Here is a 22503-nt window from a genome sequence, read left to right on the forward strand (position 1 = left end):
GCCCTTGAAAGACATCTCCCTTTGCTTAATAAAAGACTCCAGTCATTTTGTTTGGTGATATGCTCACATCTTATGAACAAATGCATTATGTAAATTTTAAATGCATTATTTTTGCAAGACACATTTATAAAGGAATAAAGTAAAAGATTAAATAGCCTTTTTTTAAGTAGCATACTTAAGATATGTTTCTGTTGAATACGAATCTCAGATTTCCGACATGTGTCCCCCCCAATAGTAAACATATTCCTACGCCCTTGATCTTGACATCATTTTTTTCTCAGTATATATATGCAGCAGAATTATGTGCTATATTATTAGCTTGAGAATGGGTAGAAGATACTAATATAAATAAAATATTTTGTAGTGATTATCTGCATTGAGTATTCAAAAGGGATGTACAAATAATCATCAAAATATATGAAGTTATGGCTGTTCATCATAGAATATGTGAACAAAAAAAAAAACAACAACTTCAAACTTTTAATTTTGTAATGGTATTCATAAAAGCACTTTTGTTTGTAGAGGGTTAATCCTTTCTTTAATCACTAATCAATGTCAGAAATCAGGGTAAATATACCTGATATATTTTATTTAGAGGAAAATTTTGTTTATCTCATTTCTATTTATGTTCAAATGATTTTATTGAACTGGAACAGAACATTTAATTTAATGTTTATCAATTACTTTTTTATGTAGTCCTTGGTTGAAGAATTTCTTAAATTTATTATTTTTTATTGTTATTTGGTAATTTCTGAAATTGATTTATTTAATATTTGTTTAATGTGTGTTAAATTTGTTAATTGTCTGAAATAAATTCATTCATTGATTCAATCCAGTTTTTTAGTTATACTTTACCTAAGTGTCCTTACAGATGGTTAAAAGTGTTTTTGCACAGTCCTAACTTTGAGTGTGTAATAAATTATTTAAAATAATAAAAAAGAAAAGGTACTGAAACCTATTCTGGTATTTGTCTATGCATCACTCCATGCTAAGTTACAGTTTTTTCTGAATGCTTAAACACAACCTTGATTCTTATAGCACAATTTCTAAAACTATTAATACTTATAGCAAATCCACTCACTGAGTTCACAAAACTAAAAGAACAAACACTGCTTTGCACTCAATTTGCAATTTTGTAACACACACTTTGCACAACTGTAGGCACAATTCACCGCACAGCACTCTTTGTGGAACTGTAAACACAACTCAATGAAGCACTAAACAGATGCTGAAAACAGTACTGGTATTTCGCACGGCAAAAGTGAGGGGGTGGGGGGGGGGGGGGTGGGGGGGCAAAACTCAATCTCGCCTAGGGCAACCAAAGGGCTAGAACCGGCCCTGCCGTGACCCGTGGGATTCCTGAAAAAATGTCAGTCTCTAAAAAGGAGACCAACACAGGAGGGCAACAGAGGGCAAGCAAGAAAAACCTAAGAACTCAATTGCATCCAGAAAACACCACATAATAGATATTAAACCAATAAAGCTGAAAAACACGGATCAACGTGAAACTGAAAACTCGAAGAAAACTTAACAGAACCGAGACCGTGACAGCACATGGATGAAAAAGGAAGGGCATCCATTTTAAAAGGTGTGATTCCTTCGTACTTAAAGAAAATAATCTTGTTAATTCATCAACAAAGTAACCCTGGTAATGAAAGAGTGCAGTTGGAAAATACGACCCAATATACTCTCTCTCATGAAGTTATGGAGCCTGTGCAACTGCAGTGACAGGATGAAAACTTATCCCACGGGTTGGGCAATGGTGAGGGTGTGTATGAAAAAAAAGAGGTTAAGCAGGTTTTCAAGATGTGCCAAAAAAAGACTCGGAGTAGGATTGAAACTTTGTCATTGCATGTTGATCTGTTGTGTCACAAAATATAGAACATTATGGACTCTGCTCCCCTTTGATCAGACATTTAATGTCTCCCTCCTATCTTTGTGAAGCTGTAGAGCTCCCTCAGTAAAAAACTGTTTTATCCGATACGCACAAAAGAGCACCTCCACAGATCCTTCCTCTGAACTGCTGTTAGATTCACATAGTTACAACTTTTAAAAAGCTTAATATTTTCAACCATGCTATTAGTTGCATGTACGGTTGGGCACCAGCAATCGATCGGAACTGGTTTTAACCTTCATAATTCTCCTGAAATGATTAATTATTTTCTTAAATTTATGACTCCTAGTTTTGATGCCCGGTCCGCTTACCTTAAATAGAAGCAGCTTAATTTCGGGAACGAAGAATCCACAACAGTGTGTGTGGAACAATCTGTTTATGCTGCTGCATTAGAAAGTGTAGCTTAAATTAAGAAATGACCAGCAGGCTACCTGCAACGATGACAGTGGGATTATATCATGCAAAGGACGGAGCATCACTGACATAATGCACTGGTTCTCTATTTGATGAAAAACTATTCACTCTATTTTAAAGCCACTCACTTGCCTTTCACATGTTAATGTCCACATAGTTAAGAAACTACATATGCTAGTGGCCATTTAGTTTTTCACCTGAACTCAAAGGGTTCTTTTTTCCGCTAAAATCAGGTTTATTGCAGGGTTTTTTATCTTTACGTGAACTAGCTGCTGTTATTTTTATTTTCTTTTTATTTTGAAAATTTCTAAAACATTTTGTTTACCTGAACGTTTTTAAACAAATAACAGGAGAGCATATTTTCTTTTTAGAAGTATTTAAAAAATGTTTCTCTATCCACAGATTTTAGTCTGTGTGAAACTGTAGGCTTTCTTCTGTCTGCTTGTTTTTGCCAAAGTCAAACCTGAAATTCCAACTTTGTTCAAGTAAAGGGGTTCTCTTCTCTTCTCCCCATTTTTTTTTTTATTTTTTTTGTTTGTTTTGCATTTACTCCACAGTACGACAGTAATACAGAAGGTAAATATAATCACAAGCCTGCAGTAATTTCTGCTTAAAAGAAAAAACACATTAGGACATATAAATGATCAAACTCATGAAGCAGTTTAAAGTTGAAGGAAGCTAATGCAGAACTATGAAGAAAAAAAAGCCTGATCCGTTTTCTGATGAGGCCTCGCAAAGATCACTTCCCGTCGTGACAGATTCAGGCTGAAGTGAGCTTCTCAGCTGTCAGGGTGCATATTAATGGATATGTAGCTCCTTTTTCTGTGCAGATGGGAACTCCTCAGCACACAAAGATCCTCTGAGGGTGACAGCACAGTAGTCTGGAGCTGCTGCTCATTCAACATGACAGAGCGCAGATGGCAGAGTGAGGGGGAGAAACGTGGAGAGGAAACAGAGACAGGAGTAGATTGAATTATAGAGCTGGTGTCAGAGTAGATTTTGGTTACAGTGCTCACAGAGCTTCAGGGTGAACACTTCGCTGTAAGGAAGGACTGATCTTTCTGCGGCTGCAGTCGATTAACCGGCCGCTTGTTCATCAGGCCTCCCATCTGGCTCAGGCTGCTCGGTTTCTGCTCACGCTGCCCGGATCTGCCCTGAATGCAGAGCAGCGGACGGCGTGATGGTAACGCACCCTGAACCTTGCCCCATTCAGAGCCCGGCTGGAAGAACGGAGAGGCCATCTGAAGTTTGCAAAAGAATCTGCATGACTGACGATAGCTCTAATGTTCATTACTGTGGTGCATTTTCATTTTATCCTTCCTCATACTTCTGCTCCACTACATTTCACAGGCAAATACGGCGTCTTTGAATATCTTTGACAACAAGTCATCTGCTGCTCTGGTTGAAACTCCACATTAAAAACACATAACATGCGAACAGATGGTCTTTCAAGTACATCCTTGTAAATCGGTGCATCAATAAAAAGTTTGTATAAGTAATTCAGTTTAAAAAGTCAAAGTCATTTTATACTTATCTACACAGTAATATTTTTTGAAGCATTTACATGTATTTCCAATGTTGATGGTTTCAAGCTGAGGAGTATGAAATCAAATGTGTTCCCAATTTCTAATTAGAATGGGTTAATAAAAAAGCTTTTTCATTTTTAAATGAAGCTGCATTTGACTTAGAAATAAGAATATTTTATTAAGGTTTGGATTATTCATTATTAACTTCACTTTTAAGTCAAAAATTGAAGCTTTAAAAAAAAATCCTTTTATTTAGTTCATCTTAATTAGAAAAGTGAAAATCACATTTGCTTCCATGGATGACAAATAAGCAGCTCATATATTTCTTTGAATGTAAATGAAAAATTAAACAGAAGGAAAAGGTGTAGCTGCTTGTGCCATAGCTTTAAAAGCTGTAACACACAGATAGATATTTAGTGGGGATATAAAGAACTTGCTTAAAACAAGAATAAATAATTATTCATTATTTTCAGAGGAAAGGCATAAAATTGTGATTTTCAAGAACGAAAGGTATCTTTAACTCTTCCATAGAGGTTATGTTTTCTGCCACATTTGCTCGTCTGTTAGAGGGAATATTTGAAAAGTTATGAATGAATTTCAATGAAGTTTTTACCAGAGGTGCGCCTTAATGCCAATTAACAATGCATGAAATGTTGGTGATAATACAGATCAGAATCTAGATGCAGGAAATTGTGAAAGGAGTCTTTTAGATTATTTGGAAGAAACCAGAGGTGGGGAACAGCAACTACTGACAGCTGACGGAAGTGAAGAAAAAAAACACAAAACTGGGAAGCCATGACTCGCTGCACTGGAAAAATCTAGAAATAAGTGAAATATTTCTTAAATTAGGTGTATTTACCCTTAATTTTGAGTAAGTAAATAAGATTATTTGCCAATGGAATGAGTATTTTTACTCTTAAAGTAACATATTCAGATAAAATGCACGTGAAATAAGACAATGCAATTGCGTTTTCTTATTTCAAATGTAAATTGTCTTGTTCTATTGGCAAACATGTCTCTTTTACCTTCTCAATTCAAAAACAAATGCACTTATTTTAAGAAAAAAATTACTTATCTAGATTTAGAAGACTCAGCCTGCTGATCAAAGAAGAGAGCAAAGCGAATAGAGAAGCTGGGAGCAGAATCAGACTCCAGACACAGCAGAAATACATTGTGGCTTAGTTAGAAACTGGATAGAAAAATATTTTTTAGGAAATTGTTACCAAAGGTGTGACTCATTCCAAAGAACAATTTGTAAACTTGATAATGATCCAGATCATGAGTATGTTTTTGGTATAGCCGTAAATCCACAATATGGTGTAAAATTAGCTTCTTGGCACGGAAGGATGCAGTCCGTGATTTTCTTCTTTTAACTAGAATATCATCTGAAGTTACATTTCTCTGTGTTGTTCTACAGCCTCTTTTGCAGTTTCCGCCGGCCATACATACATGTTCGCCTTTGTGAACTCCACCCCTGAGAGCTTACCTTTTGCCTGCCTTTAAAAGGCAACCAGTACACTGCAAAAACAATCCAGAAATAAGTACAAAATCATTAAATTAAGTATATTTACCCTTAATTTGAGCAGGTAAATAAGATGATCTGCCAATGGAATGAGTATTTTTACTCATTCCATTGGCAGATAAGATAGTTAGATAATATTTACTTGAAATAAGACGATAAAATAGTTTTTTCTTATTTTAAAAGGAAATTGTCTTGTTCCATTGGCAAAGTGTCTTAAAAACGCACTTATTTTAAGAAAAAATTACATATTGAGATTTCTATTTTTTGCAGTGTACAGCATAGTGTAGGAGCTATCAGCACTACACTAAAGACGACATATTTATCCTTTGCAGATATGCCCATATGAGGTGACAGATAAAAAAAAAATGGGGTTGAAACTAGAGAGGACATAGACTGGGAAGACACTTGGTACACATCTTATTTTGGTCTACAGACAGTGCTCAGGTAGTTGTAATTTTTTGAGCCATAAGTCCAAACTAATAGCAGCGGCCTCTCAGGACATGTTTCCCCTGCTGATAAACTTCATTTTACTGGTTTAGTTTTCCAGCAATGCTTTGTACCGCTCTGCCCTGCTGAGAGTGTCAAAATCATATCACTTTGAAACAAGAGTATTCTTGAAAGTTAGAGACAATCAGTAAATTTTAGATTCTTAACAGTTTAACATTGTTTTTAACAACACTTCTGCTGTCAATTCACTCAATAAAGCCTCTATGAATCTGTTATGAGTCTGAAAGAACAGGCAATGATGCTAATGTATCCGCTAAGCAGATGAGAAGCAGCACCAACAGTCACCTTCAAAATAAAAGCATTAAGCCCTTTAGTGCCTTAAAAACAAAGAGAGCACACATTTAGGGACAATCAAACATTGCGGACTAAATCGAAAAATTGCTTTCTTCCTCCTCCATCTCTCTATGATGATTTTGTTGATTAGACTCAGTTAAGTTTTTTACTCAAGTAAAAGTACAGTTTTTAAAAGTACTTAAAGTATAAAAGTAAAAATAATGCAGGTAAAAAGGTAAAGGACAGATGATTTAAATCTTATACTGGTTACTGTAGAAAAGTAAAGTTATTTGACGCCTCTGTGAGAGACTCACCTGGCCAGGTTAAAGGCATCGTCAATGAGACCTGCTCTGTTTCCAACAGAAATGATCTGGAAAAAAGACAAAACAAGCCAGCTATAAATCATAGTGATTTAGCTGATAGGTCAGTTTAAAAGAAATGGTTTAAAATGAGGCAGAAAAAAAGGGAAGGTTTACATGGGGGTTGCTGTGTAGCTGCTGAATAAGCAGCTTCCAATTCTGGAGGTCATAGTTCACACGGAAGTAGCCAGTTTGGTTGATGTTTCCCAGCAGCCAGGCGTTGTCATCCATCTGACCAATCTTGTGGGTTTCTGTCAGGCAATGAAAACATTAAAATGATTATTATACAACATTTTTAAAACGCCATTTATCAAATATGCTGATGATATCTCGATGTACATTTTTTCCATCTAGACCAGCGGTCTGCAAACCCAGCTGCAGATATTACGCTATATTTAAATAAAACATAACTTATTATTTTTGTTATATCTGTAATAGGAAACCTGTTGTAATTTTTATTTAACAACAAACATATTGTTATCATTATCATATTTCAAATAATATCATATTTGTGTTTTGAAACCTCTACATCATCAGTGTGAAATTTCTATCCTTGAATAACCTGATAGAGTCAGCAGAAAATTCATAAGAAATTGCATGAAAATGCCTTTTAATGTATCGCAAATGGCACAAAAACTAATCTAATTCATATTTTTCTAAATAACTTTTTTTGTCAGAAAGTCAATGATAACTCAAGTTTTAAAACATTAACAAATTTCTCTCAATTATTCAAAAGCCCTTTAAAAATTTCACTATTAGGGGCCCCTGTAGAGGTTGCAAAGAGCCACTCCCGGCCTCGGAGCAGCTGGTTCCAGACATCTTATCTTGATGCCTCTTTCAAATTTGTACTAATGGAGCCTAGGTGGAATTTCAACTGAATAAACTGATTAATCGCCTTCATCCACCTCTGACACAGCTAATAAGCTTTGAACCAGGCCTCCACGACAGCCAAATCAGCATCCAGAGTTCCTCTTAAAAGGTCTCCAATCCACAACTTTATATGCTACCCAAGAGCAGGCAGTGGTTGCGAGGTGTCCGACTTGAATTTGCATGACCCTGTTTCCTCCTTCACTATCGTAGCAAAAGCTTCATAAGAGTTTCATTCCTCCCAGACTCTTTCTGCGTTCCCTGTCTCATTTCAACCGGTCCGGCAAAATACCGCTATGTTGAGCCTGGTTCTGCCAGAGGTTTCTTCCCAATGGGGAGTTTTTCTTGTCCACTGTCACTTCATGCTTGCTCATCATGGACAGGTTCTCGCAACCTGTGTTGTCAAAGCTGGACTTCCATCTTCAAGATCCCTGAGTGAAGCTCTAGTATCAGCTCACGCAGTCCATTGGATCTCTCATAAAGCTCAGCATACCGTCTCGCTAACCAGCAGTCTACAGACTGACCAGCTTCATCTATCTCCACTCCACCACCAGTTTCAGGCCTAGGGGGAAACATTCCTGTTCTTTACTCTTGTTCATGCATATCAATCAAAATTCAATTTTTTGAATTTTTTCAAAATTCTATGTTTCCAGCCGAGGTATGAGCGCCAAAGGCTAAAGTAATTGTATCAATAAGTTTCTTCTGATCGTTTTTTTTTTCTTTGTGAGTTTTTCAGATTGAACTTTATGTCCAACAACCGAAAAGATCCAAAAAGCTTCTCTACAGCAACCTTCATTTCAGACTTATTGATAAGATGTGGCTTGGAATACAGAAGGGTAAGAAAAAGGGTCAATATATTCTGGATGTGCTTAGACCAAGGAGGCTATAAATATAGTGAATGAGCTTTTAAGTTTTGCTATTTACATATGATCTGCTCCCATAATCCATAAATTATCACAAATTATGAAATGCTGGGAATAAAATTACCCTAGTCTGAAATAGGGTTTAAAAAAACTAAGCATCGATTCAGCAGCTTCCAGAACCACACTAACTCTTATTAGTGGCTTTCTGTCTGATTTTATTAGCATCTCACAACATTGTGGTGGACATTTAGCATCACTCCTCTTTCCAATGTTGCTTCGGCTCATTAAGTTTTGTAGACATTTGTTTCTGCAGTGCGTTGCCTCTATATAAGTGTGTCAAATAATCCCTAGTGGATGCATTGTGTTAAAGTTCACCAAGGCAGGACAGATCAGCAGATTTAAACCGTCTGCCTCACAGTAAATCAGATTGTAAAAGGATCACTGAAAGTCAACCATTGGCCTGACTCTGCTGGTTTAGCTTTTTAAGCATTAATGAATAATGATGTTTGCTCCCGATTAGAGTCATTTAATACATTGGTCCCTTAGTAGAGGAGCTATGGCATCATAGGCAATTTAGGCAGCTTTAAAGAAGAGGCTGTCTCTATCAACACTTCAAACTAAATACCTGTTGAGTGTTTAACAAACCATCCTTTGATAAAATGGTGTGTCCATACTAAATGGAAAACATTCAAAAAGAATTTCCAGATTCTTGAGCTTGGGCTTGCCTGAAAATTCGCCAGAAATTCACCTGGTGAGCGACAGCAATTCGCACAACTCTGGTGGTCATCGGTTTCAACTCAACATGGCATACGTGGATTTTATGGAGCGAGTGATTTATTTTTTTGGGAAAGTTGAACAAATCTGCTGAAACCTGGATCCAATAGACCCTCCAGAAGAGGGACTAGAACTGGGACAATCCGGTTGGCTATGATCCCTCTGGAGCTAAGGAACCACAGTGGGAGATCAGAGGAGGAAGGCGGCAAATAGGGGAAGCCAATCAAGCAGAGCGAGCAGGAGAGAGCTGGCGGCTGATGGTCTCTGAGCTGAAGCTAAAGGTGGACGTGGAACACTCCTTCTAGGACTAACTATTAATTACATTCCCTACTTCTCTATCTTCCATTTCACTTTAAATAAGCTTGTTTCTTTGTCTTCTAGTCCTCCATTGGTTTTTGCGACGCAAATATTTACAAAAGTTCAGAGTTGTAAACTCCTGAAAGTATCTCTCTGCAAAAACTTGCCTGTTGCCTCACTCCAGGTTATAGCTTACATAGGGAGTAAACAGGCCTTAACAGTTAACCTGCGAAATAATGTCTTAGACAACTTTTTCTCTTTTGGTACTTTGTCAAAGCATCAAAGCGTCTGAACCTGGGCTAAAGTTTTTCCTCTTGCAAACAGTCTCTTGCTAGCTGGACGTACCATTGGCATTTTGGTCCGACAGCCTTAAAACGCACCAGTCCAGCAGCAGCTGCCTCATCTACACTCAGCTTCTACACTCTGAGCATGGCTGATAAAACAATGCAGCAGAGATGCAGGAATCAGCAGTATTTTGAAGAAGTAGTGTTGCTCCGATACCGATACCAGTATCGAGCGGGGCCCCGATCCAGCACTAAAATGGTGGTATCAGTATCGGCGAGTACCAACAAATAGGGCATCGATACCTTTTTGAGAGCCAAAAGTTTATTCAACTATTGTCACCCATTCCAGGTAGGCAATAAAAAGTTTTCCTGGATTCACTTTGTATTAGTCTTTTTCCTGCTTCACAAAGGTAGGCAGCAGCTTGACAAAGCCATGATGGCAATTATTTTACATCCAAGTAGGATGCAGTTCTTTATATATACACACACATCCATTTCAAACAGATGGTATCGGTATCGGCCAATACACAGCCAGGTATCGGGGCCATAAAAAGGCATTGGAGCAACACTAGTAGGAAGTCTGTATATTGTGCTGAAATCAGGTTTAAAGCTGATTCAAAAAGACCAAGCTGTTGGTCTGAGTCTGTCTCTCCTCCTCTAACTCCCCATGTTGTCCTTGCTTCTTTACATTCCTGTCAGATCCGTGATGTGGAAATTACCCTCGTCAGGCTTTAACAACACAACCAGAGTGGTTCTCAAGTTGGGTGAAGTTTATTATTGGAGGACAGAAACAGCAGGAGCTCTTTTTCCACCAATAATAACAACCAAGCAGTTTGATTCAAAAAAAGAATTAAAATGAACTTTATTCACCAAAATAGAACCCCTGGAGGCTTTTCTTCAGAAAAACAATAATAAAAGAAAACAACAAGGGATTTTTTGTTTTGTTTTGGTTTTTCATAGTTAAGAAGAGCAGGGTTGATTAATCCAAGCTTACAAATGATTGATCAAATCTTTTCACCAGAAATGACCTCTTAGAAGAAGGGAAAGAATAATCCTTTCAAAGGAACAGAAGTAACTCGCTTTTAAAAGAACATGAAAGGAAAAAAAAGCCATCAGGATTTTTCTTTTGAAATAAAAAGCAAGAGCCAAATCTAAGGAGGCATAACGATGTTTATTCCCACCACCTACAGAGCAACAAAGCCAACCTGTGAACTCCAGCTTTAATACTCCATTAAAAGCAGCTCGCATGTGCAGAGCTCAGCAGATAATTAATTTGAGATCCTGAGCTGGTTTGATCCGCAAGCAGATCCTCCCCAGGAAACAGCCTGTCAGCTCAGAGGAACAAGATCATTTACACATGAGTAGAAATAAACTTCCAGAGATGTCGGCCTGCATCTCCGGCGCCACCTCACCTGTCCTGTTGTTGATCCAAATGAGGCTCTCCAAGCAGACAGTGGAGCTGTTTCCCACGGCGACGGTCAATGGGACCTGCCACTGTAAACTGCAAAAAGAGAGAAGGATGTTAGTGATGGTCAGTGGGATTAGATTGGGTTTTATTGCCTCCGTTATCGGAGGAAGCAGCGTTAGAAGCAGAGTGAGCTTCATCAGTCAGCTGGAAATGAGGCGAGTGACACTCAGAGGCAGCGTTAGGGTGTAATAGCTGCAGCAGGCTGCGGATATCACTCAGGGGGAAAACTACTGATGATCCGCGTCTCTTTCGGGAAATCTGAGGAGTAAAAAAATTAGCTAAATATTTTCACAGCTTCTTAGCAAATCACTTAAACTTTAAAACTCCATTACTGAACTACAGCTAATTAGAGCTGAATCGATCTTAAACCCACCTAACTGTATTGAAGAGTTTGTTTGAGTGTTAAGTGTTAAATCAGAAATTCAACAAGAAGGAAAAAAAAAACTACAATCTAAATACTAAAATAAACTGAATAGGTAATGAGTTGTGTTGGATTTGGAGGCACCGGAGTAAAGAGTGTTTTAAATAAATAGAAAATCCTTGTTTGAAGCTGTAACCTAACAAAGCATGAAGAACTTTGGGAGGTATAAATATGTTTGTACGGCCCTGTAGAAAAATCAGGTCAACTATTTTGTTTTTGTGCAGGTGAATTAGACTACTGATACGTGAAAAAAATAATTTTCTATCTAAAATTGGATCCACAGAGATGAAAACAAAGGAGCATTTAGTGGATTTTTGCCTCAGTGCCTCTCACAAAGTGGTTCTGTAATTATGTTGAAGGCTGTTTATGAAAATGGGAGATCCTAAGCGTCACTTCTGTTATTGAAAATTGACAGATTAGACTTTGACTGTAATTTGTTTAAGCGCATATTTTGTTTTTACTTGAAAGGATATGCTTAAAAAAAAGAAAAAGAAACTACTGAGTATAAAAAGTATAATCCAAATTGTATAAATTCATTCCATCTATTAGTTTTTGAGAAAAAAAATAATTTCTAGACTATAAGACGGTACTTTTTCACAGGCTTTGAACATTCTGACTACTTATGAATTATTATGGGCTGATGAGCTACATGCCACCAAAACGTTTATCCAGGTGGCAGTAGACCAATAAAAAATGTTGAAATCAAATTGAGCAAATTCACATTTAATACCTCAGATCAGTATTTTGCTGGTTCATGCAAACACATCCATGAAAAAAATACAAAAGCATAAAAGCTTTTAAGTTGAAGGCGATCCATCTGTCTGCTTTGCATCAGTGAATTGATGGTGTGATGGAACCGATTTGATGCAAAAACAACACAGAAGCTTTCAGAAGTAAGAAAAGCAGGTATCCTTTAAATAAAAATAATTATTAAAGAATGGGTGAAAACACAGAAAGCCAACAGCCGAAGTGTTTTAACAGTGTTGATCCAACTGAAAGCCAAATTAAAATGTAAGATTAATATCATAGAGGGGGACCCTAAAGGTGTTTCATATTCATGCGATTAAAAAAGGTCTATTCATCAGGGATGTAAAGATTGTTTCTGAAACTCTCCACCAACAATAAAAAAAAACTTGCAAACTTCCCTAAATTCATTCAAACAAAGGCAGCAAAGAATTCAGTCTGACAGTCTATGATGTGGGGCCCATCATAAACCCGTCAGGGCAACCATGGAAACTGAGGACAACATTAGTTGAGTGCCAGTTGGGTTGCCCAAATGGGCCCAAAGTATTAGCCCTGGTATCCCCCATTTGGGCCACACATTCAAAGGCGAAGAGTCCACCATGCCTAAAACAACGACCTGTCTTTGTTTGGTAAAGTGTAAATGGCCTGTACTTAGTGCTTTTTCAAGTCAGGAGACTTAAACCGAATACTTTACATTCAGTCGTTCACCCATTCACTCACACACTGATGGTGGCAAGCTACATTATAGCCACAGGTGCCCTGGGGCTCACTGACAGAAGTGAGGCTGCTGTACAGTGGCGCCACCCAGCCCTCTGACCACCATCAGTAGGCAATGCAGGTGAAGTGTCTTGCCCAAGGACACAACGATACTGAAAGCCAGAGCCGGGGCATGAACCATCAACCTTTTGATTTCAGGGCAAACTCCTACTTCAGCCCACTGTCGGCTTTTTGTTTGGCTGCTTCCCGCTCAATGCTGTGCTCCACTTCGTTAATTAGAGTGGGCAGATGCACCTGCCTCTCTCCTAAGCCCCCTCAATCCTCACACACTGCAAAAAGGGTCCATCTAACCAAACCTAACCATCTTTGATCAAGCCAAAAGTATTTTATTTTTTTTAATCTTTTTTTGAAATTGATAAACTAAGCAAGAGTAGATTCTTTTAGATTATTAATCTTTAGGTAAAAAGTTGGTGAGACTTGTATCATGATTTCAAGAAGTCTTACCAAGTTCTTCTTATAACACCAAAGAGAAAACGTTTCATTGTAGATATTTCACTTGATTTCATTTTCTGATCTCCGCATGAGTTCTTCAACTAAAACATGAAAATAAACCAACGTTTCCTCATGTTTTTCCACCAGTTCCTACTTCGTGCAGCAGCCCAACTTCAAACAGCGCGTCTATTGTATCCCAGAACTAATGGCACCATTAAAATGGCTGTTAACATTAAATTCTTCTCACTTCCACTAAAAGCCAGTTTTATAATTAAATTCATTTTGATCAGACTCAGTTAGATTTTAATTAGAAAGGACGTTAATTAGAGGTTAAATACAATCAGCTTGACTCGCTTACATCGGTTTCACAGATGTGTGTTTATATTTTCAGTGTGAGAGTAATTGTACCCAACGAAAAACGTCTTTTCCTATAACAGCTGTTTGTCGCTGCAGGCGGTGGAGGATCGATACGGCTGCCAGGCTGCCAAATATTCAATCCTCTATTCATATTTGAACAACTGACAAGAAGGGATTCACACGCAGTCAGCTGCATGGACAACTGAATACATTTATTAATATTTATGAGCGCACACGTCCTTAGAGTTTATAATTTATTCATCAAAGGCATAAAGCAACTGGATATATAGGAAGCAAAGAAGCAGGAAACCATTAATGCATATTTCTTCATTTAAAACACTACAGATGGCTGTTCTCTACCCAGCCCCTGCTGCTCCTCATCCCCGGGTAAAACACACATTGACCTCGTTTATACATTTGCTTTTATGTGTATTAGTAAGACAAATCAAAGCAAAAGAGGCAAAAAAAATAACTTTTTTTCTGGTTGTTGTTAGTTTTAATGTTGCTGATTTTGACATTAGTACATTTTCCATTAGAAGCAGGCGATTTAACCATTGATTAAAGGAAGGAAGTATCCACTCCAAAGGAGGTTAATGTGCCAACATGATGACCTTTCTGACAGAACTACTAGTTAATCACATTTTTTTAAGTTATAGTAGCCATATCCACCACTGGTTTCTTCCATATCTGTAAAATTAGGAAAACAAAGAAAACAGAACCTGTCTCACAACTAGATGTAGGCCTCAGTATTAAAAAACAAAAAAGAAGTCACTCATTTGAGAAGAGAGGTCACGATTTGACAGCAAAAAAACAAAACACACTAGGTAGAAAGTGCCTACAAGGGAGAGCGCCGAGACTTGAACCACAGATGACCCAAAGAACCTAAATTCACCGCTTCACTTTTACCAAGAAAGACCACAGATTTAATGAACATATTTTGAGGACTGATGGAGATAAAAGTAAATTTTGGTAACAGTGTGTCACATTAAATTTACGAAACAAAGAAAATAACACCAGTCAAATATGGTGGTGGTGGTATAATGGTCTGGGCCTACTCTCAGGACCTGGACGACTCTTTTAACTGGTGGAAAGTCCTAAAAGTCACTTAGTGAGCTTTAGCCGAAGGGCTAAAGGGTTAGTCATCCTTTTCACACTTTTGGGTTCCCAGCTAAGGTAAAGAAATAAAGCATATCGATAAAAAAAAAACCAACATATTAATGGATATCAATAATTATCTAAAAGATTCTAGACAGTTAATTCTCTGGTTCCGTTCTCTGTCTATGCAGTGAATTGAGAGGCTGAGTTAGGGCCCGGATGTGCAACTTGACCAGAGGTCTGACGTTATGACGTAGTAACACACAAACTGCAGCTCATTTTGCACTGATTCCCTACACTAATGGTACAAATTGGGGAGCCCTGAGTTAGAAAAAAAACTTGTGGTCCAGAACTTCGTATCGTGGATCAAGAGTGGCGAGCAGCTGTTTGAAGCCAGGTTTTTCAACTGCAGACAACAGCAGCATATCCATCAATAGGAAGCATGTTCCTGCGTAAATAATGTCCTTATGCCGCTTGGACGCTTTATCAAAAAGAAGGAAGCCCAGTTTAGCTTGCTTTGCCAGCTTTGTTTGAGCAGATGTTCCTAAAGATTCCTCTGATGACAAGGAACCCCCTCCGGGCCAACACAGCTCGTTCTCCATTGGATGAGAGCTGCTTAGATGATAAAACAAGTTGGTTATGTTACCAGACTTTGTCTGAAACCATTCTTTGGGACAATACCCTCTGCTTCACAGGCTGCAACTATCTTTACGTGGTCTGTGTTGTGGTTTCAGCGGATGGCGACCTACATAATAGGCTACAGTAAAGAGGAAGGAAAACTGTGTTTCTATATCAAACTTTTATCAACTCTCTTCTTTTTTTTTGACTCCACACATCTATTGATCTATATATATTGTTATTGAATTATCGTTCATGGAGCTCAGCTTCAAACCTATATGGGCAAATAATATAGAGCCATTCCTGACCCACACAAAAGCTAACATTTTAGTCAAGTTAAAACCTCTATTCTGTAATCACAACGTTCTTTTCCCTGTCTGACACCTTTAGCATCTGAGCCATTAATGCTTATATCAGGTTTGAGCAACCAGGCAGGTGAGCCTGTCTGAATTATTTTTTTTCTTTTACCAAAAAACTCATTTGAACCCGGGAACAATCTGCTTTTATTGGCAGTGGGAACAGCACACTGACCCTTGTCTACCCGGCTCTGATCGGCATAATGTGGGAAAACCAGAGCAGGGTTGACCGACTAAATTCAAGATACCTTTGAGCGCAACGTACGGACGTCAACACACCACACCAGCCGCATCTTACATTCGATAAACATGCCGCAGCTCTAGTCAGAGGGATTAAGAGAGATAAAAGAGTGAACAATGATGCACACTGACTATGCCGTGGCTTCCTTAAATGTTGCTCTCCATTGTTTACTTTCCTGATTTCTGTTACACTCGATACATTATCAACGCTAACCAAAGCGTGATGGCGTCATCAGACACTCGGACGCGGGGGGAAAGATCAGCTCCCAGCGAGGGGTTAGACCCAGCTTTTATTGCCAGTGTTAGGGAGCCAAATGTTTAAATGATTAAAATGTTTAAAAAACCTGCGTTAACCTGGTATTTTCAAGAGGAAAGAGGCTTTTGTCTGTGTAGATCACACATTTCTCACAAGTTTGACAATAGAAACAATGGAAACTATTCAAAAATCACCATAGAAAGTCCAACCAAAGGGGATCTAATGTCCAGATAATAAAAAGCAAATTTCTTGTTTTTGTCTTTTTTGTAGAAGCAACTGAAAACAGAGATGAAGCATCTATAATGTTAAGATGAATACAGGCTGATGGCCAGCCTGCTTAGATCCTGTCTCTCTTTGAATCTTTAAGCATAAAAGACATTTTGGTAAATCCATAATTTTGATTATGTATCTTAAGGCAGATTTAAACAAATGAACCCTCCTCCAGCAGAAATCCAATTTTGTTTTAGCCTGAAAAAAGCCTCAGTTTTCCCTTGAAAGTTACATCTGCTTGGTGATTAAAGAGGAGGAAGCTGTCTAAGAAGCAAAAAGGGATTATAAATATGACTGAATATGAAACTAACTGGATTATGCTAATCGTCTGAAATGTTTATCTTGAGAGAATGTTTCCACAAAGCAGACAATATTTTACAAATATTCAAAGAAAAACTCCATGCAGTCATAAAAGCATTTAAGACCAGCATATATTACCTTAGTAATATGAATACTACTGGTTTTATGTTTTAATTGGTGGTTCTGGAGGTACTTTATCCCAGCAGTAATCAGTAGATGATATGCTCTTTCATTTTTAAACAATAAAAATAAACTTCTTTAAATAAAGGAAACAGCAGAACTGCTTTTAGAGTATTTTTTATTAATAAACACATATTGCCTCCTGTATTCTTATCTCTCTTTTTATAAATAAAACATGTTGGTCTACAGCAGTTATTTGAAACACTTAGGGAGTTTATTTAACTTTACTAAATCAAATTTACATTTTATTGGTATGAAGATCTAAAATGACCTTGTTCACAGCATCATGGTTTTCAGAAACATATATCAGATCGTTATTTCTACTTGTGTTTAAATTACTCCAGCCTGTTCATTTAAAACATCTGTTTTTTTTATCCAAAAACTAAAGAAAACTGTATCAAACAATCGCCAGGTGATTATTGTGCAGATGACTATTTTTTTACAGTCTTGCTCTTTCTGAGTAAAAAACTGACATCAAAGTTCCTAGAAGATTTGCAAATCGACAATTGAGACCACTACAAACTATTATGCTAATTTTTTTAGACATATATTGTATTATTGTTTTTATTTACCTTAATCGGATTTTATAATCTTGATGATTGTGAAGGTTTTTAGCTCTTTTAGATACGGTGGCCCAGAGGTGTCACCACTAATATAAAAGCCCCAACACAAATACAAGAGCCGCAACACAATTACAAAAGCCGCAACACAAATACAAGAGCCGCAACACAATTACAAAAGCCGCAACACAAATACAAAAGCCGCAACACAAATACAAGAGCCGCAATGTCTTTTTAAGGACTTTCTGCAGGAAGGAAGGGGTAAGTTTTTTACATAAATTAACTTACGTAGTTACTGATCTATTATTATATATTATATTATATTTTATTATATATTATATCTTATAATCTACTATTCTCCTTCTTCATTGGCTTTTCTGCTGCGTCAGCTTCTTCTTCTACTGTCATGTATAACGACTAACTGTTGCGTCACTTCCGTTGTAGTTTCAGATTTCCGTTGCGGCTATTTCCATTGTGGCTTTTGTAATTGTGTTGCGGCTCTTGTAATTGTGTTGCAGCTCTTGTAATTGTGTTGCTGTTTTGTAATTGTGTTGCGGCTCTTGTAATTGTGTTGCGGCTTTTGTAATTCTGTTGCGGCTCTTGTATTTGTGTTGCGGCTTTTGTATTAGTGGTGACACCTCTGGGCCACCGTATTTAGACCTTCAGGTAACACAGATTTGTGCCTTCAAACTCATATAACAGTAAGCTTAGTAAGGCTTGAAAATTTCAGTTTAGGAAAGTGAACATGAATTTAAAAAATGAAACTGTAAAAAAAAGATGGATGTAATACCAAAAAATTAACATTTTGCATTCTTTTCTTCTATTTTTGACTTTTTTTTTTTACTGCGGGCCCCTCGGCTGGGAGCTGGGCTTACATGATATCAGGCGTGTAGAGATAAATGGCAAACTATTCCCAGCGGCTGCAGTCAGGAACCTTTTCGGTATTATAATTTCTCCAAAAAGACGTGTTGTATGCTGACATAAACGGAGCATTTTGCCCAAGCACTTAACTTATCAGCCATTATTCCACATTTAGAATTATCTAAACGGAAAAGACTGGAATCTAAACTTTTTTTTTTTTACTTATTTAGTTTCAGCCAGAATTTTTTCTGTAAATAATATTTTTATCTTCAAGTAAAGAAGTTTTTGTCTGACAAATCACAGTAAGCAGTGCAATTCTCCAATGAAACATCAAAAAGGCCAGTTCACAGGGAAAGCATCAAATGAAGGCAGAATGAAGCCTTTTGATCTTTGATGATCCAAATATACAATGTTAGCATTGATGCTAACCGACCGGTCCACATTCTCACTGGTTAAACTGCATGATTACCTCCAACTTTCTGATTATTAGGGGATCTAACTTCATATTTTCAGCCCTTTTTCTGCAGCAACTTTAAAAGCAGCTTTGATGAATAAACATAAAAACAAGTAGAGCGAATGAACAGCATATGGCCTAGTTCTGAGCTTGTACACCGAGATGGGGCTTTGACTTGGACATGTAATCATCAGGAACAAATGTGTGAACTGTAAAGAATGCTGTAATTTAAGGCCTGGAAAAGAAAAGATAACGGCCCGTTTGACCGTTTCTAAAGCTTTGGACAGCTCTAACAAAAGTGGCTCTTCATAAGCTGCTCTTCGTCTTTCTTCTTAGCATAAACAGTTTCAGTATTTATTGTTCTATAAACCTGGTAACTGCAGCTGAATGCTTAATCTACCTCCAGAGAAAAAAAGGAGCTTCAACAACTGGATCTGATTTAGGCAGTTTTTAATACGATCAATAAAGGAAACATTTTCTTTTGGTGTGTTTCTGAACGCAGCTCAACTGACCCGGTCTTCTGGTGCTGGGTTTTAAAAGCACAGCAACAGTTTGTTTTCCAAAGGGTGAGGAAAACCTTGAGATCACCGAGGGAGTCCGAGCGAAGCTCTGAGAGACTCAAAGAAAGCAAATAGCGAAAAATCAGCAGCGCCTTAAAGAGACGACTTCGATTCAGCAGCTGACAGAACCTCAGGAGCAGCCCGAGTCGCACACTAAGAACCTCCATGAAAGCGGAGGAAACTTCCAGAGAGAAGCTGAACGGGACGAAGCGACTGTAAATGTCAGCTGCCGTACAGGAAGAAAAAAAGGATAGAAGATGTGAACAACAGGCAGGGAGGAGGAAAGGAGCTACTGAAGTATTGATGGGGGAGAAAGTGGGTCGATAAAATGCAGAAGAGAATAAACTCTGAAGATTGTCAAGGATTTGAATAAAACATCAGGGGAATAAAATATGAATGACACATAAATGATGGAGAGGTAGTAAAGGAGGTGAGGAAATGTTGAAAAAACAGGAAAAATGCTGCATGATCGGAAATGAACAAATTTAGAGCCTAATGCATCATGTAACATGGAGTTTTGAAGTTATCCTTTCAGTGAGTTTTCCAAACTCAGGTGAGTCTTTAAAACGCAATGTCATCCAAACTCTGACAAAGAGGACATTTACCAAACCTTTCCTGCAGGTTTTTTAGCAGGTTTTATTGTTTTTAATATTAAATACTAAAATATTCTCATTAAAAGGATAAACTGCATCAGAATGAACGACACAAAACTGCGATATTAACTGTGACAATCATTAGTGTTAATTCCTTTTTCTTCAAAAGTGTTAAGTAGTAAATATTTGTTCAGAGGCTAAAATAGCAGTAACAACACAGTTTGTTAGGTGTTTCTTTAGACACAAGCTCTGACCCCTAGATAGGAAAAGGCTGCCTGACTGGGCAGAAGGACTAAGATAGAGATGGAGAAAGGTTGGATAACGATGAAAGAGGTCTAAACCATGATTAGCCCTCAACATATCTCACTCATCTACAAGATTACAACAGCCTAAAAAAAGGGTTTTTAAACCAATTGACCTAAATTTTTGTCAAAAGTGAATAAAATATGTAGAAACCATTAAAATATGAGTCACTGATTGAAGCAAACACCCTCTTCTTCACCTGGTTTGCTAGTAAAAGATTGGGTTTTATCTATTCTTTTCTAGAAAAGTAATCTATGTGATTGTAAGTCACCTATTATGATAAAAACATGCATAAAAAGTTCCAAATAAATCTCTCCATTAACCTTTAAGCTCTTTAGACTTAACCTATTTGCCCATTTCTCGTTTCTGACCTGTTGTTTTTTCTGACTTCCTCTCCATACAGGAAGTGCTCCTGGGTGATAGTGATGTAATGGGTTGGCAGTTGCTCGGATTGGTTCTTGCTGATGGTAACGACAGGGTAGCCCATCTGTAGAGTCCATCTGTCCATCATCTCTCCGATGTCGATGTCCTGACCTTCTGAATGCATGGCCTTTAAACAACGACAAAGGAGACAGCAAACGTGGAAATTTGCAAAGTTAAGCAGACAAAGATGAGCAACCTTCAGGTTAATTTGATCGCTAATTGGTTGCTTGGAAATCTTGGGGTAAAAATAAACTTATCAGAAGGGATAGAAATTAAAAACTTCATGTTTGAAGGCCAAATAAGAAATCAAGAAGCTCCAGTTACCACGGCAACAATCTTTCTCCATCTCATCAAATCAGTCTTAACGAGCATCTCTCCGGCCTTCATTAGAATTAATTAAGGGCTTCATTGAGTCAGACTGTTCTCCATTCCTGTAGAGGACAGCGCTAAGCCCTGCCTTAAACCTTTAGGCCAAATGTAAGCAAGTCGGTTCAAAACCAGACAGAGTAAGACGTACCTTAGTTAGTTTGTTCCACAGGTCATCTCTCGCTGCGTTGCCGTACATGTGACTCAGTAGATAATCCTGAAGGAAATATGAAAGAAATCAGGATAATTTTTTTTACACCTGAGCTGAAAATCAAAAGTAGACATTAAGTTTGAGCCCAGGAGTCACATGACCTATAGACTTTGTGTTGATACTGGAAATGGTCAGTCAGAAAACTTAGCTGCTAGCACATAAAAACTGTCTGTGACAATACCTGCCAGTGTAAGGGTAAGAACAAGTCCAAAACAGGTCGGAAATATTAAGGAGGTTGACAGGACTTTTTTGTGTTGGTGGGTAACTTTACAGCATAAACCCCAAAAATCACTTTGTATCCTCCAAGCTCCCTTCCTAGGAACTATCCTATTTATCCTACCTAAGTTACCACAACTATGCAGACGACACACAGTTGTACATCACCATGTCACCAGGTGACAATGAACCCATTCCAGCTCCGGGTAAATACAGACAAGAAATGAACACATCGATCTGTCAAAATTTTCTTGAGCTAAATCATAGTAAATCTCAAGTACAAGTTTTTGGACCACAGAAAGTGTGATTAAAAGTTAGCGCCCAGCTTCAGTTAATCCAGCTACAACATCAGGCTCTAAATCTGGATGTAGTGATGGACTCAGGAATAAAGTAGTCCTTCTATCACCTAAAGGACATCTCCTGGATTAAAGGACTAATGTTTCAGGAGGACCTTGAAAAACTACCTCCTGCTTCGTTCATCTTCAGTAGCTTTGATCCCTGCAGTGGCGTCTTTAGCTGATCCAGAATGCTGCTGCCTGCATCCTAACTACAACTAAGAAAGTGGAGAGCATCAACCCATTTCTAAAGTCCTTCCACTGACTCCTAGTCTTTAAAATCAATTAATGGCTTAGCTCCTAAATACATTACAGACTGGCTGACAGTGGATCGACAGCCAGACCGCTGAGGTCCTTTGCCACAAATCTATTCTGCATAACCAGAGGCAGAACCAAACAAGGTGGAGAAGCCTTTAGAAATTTAAAAATCAGTTGCTTTAAATGGAGATAAAAAAAACACATTTGCTTAGAGTGGCATCTTAAGATTACTAGAAATGTTTCCAGTCCAACCTTCATTCCATTTTTTT

General features: G+C 37.8%; 1 protein-coding gene across 1 annotated transcript in view; it reads right to left on the reverse strand.

Annotated features, from left to right (window-relative positions):
• The window catches only part of LOC119790590 (thyrotropin-releasing hormone-degrading ectoenzyme-like), a 247636-nt gene that overhangs the window by 43044 nt on the left and 182089 nt on the right, over positions 1–22503 (reverse strand). The window contains exons 9-13 of the mRNA XM_038296194.1: positions 21366–21431; positions 20797–20975; positions 10993–11081; positions 6613–6746; positions 6451–6506 (exon numbers count right to left, since the gene is read on the reverse strand). Coding sequence (XP_038152122.1) covers positions 6451–6506; positions 6613–6746; positions 10993–11081; positions 20797–20975; positions 21366–21431 — 524 coding nt within the window. The remainder of the gene's footprint in view (positions 1–6450; positions 6507–6612; positions 6747–10992; positions 11082–20796; positions 20976–21365; positions 21432–22503) is intronic.

Source organism: Cyprinodon tularosa, unplaced genomic scaffold (genome assembly GCF_016077235.1).
Source record: "Cyprinodon tularosa strain WSP-4 unplaced genomic scaffold, ASM1607723v1 ctg369, whole genome shotgun sequence".
Classification (NCBI taxonomy): domain Eukaryota; kingdom Metazoa; phylum Chordata; class Actinopteri; order Cyprinodontiformes; family Cyprinodontidae; genus Cyprinodon; species Cyprinodon tularosa.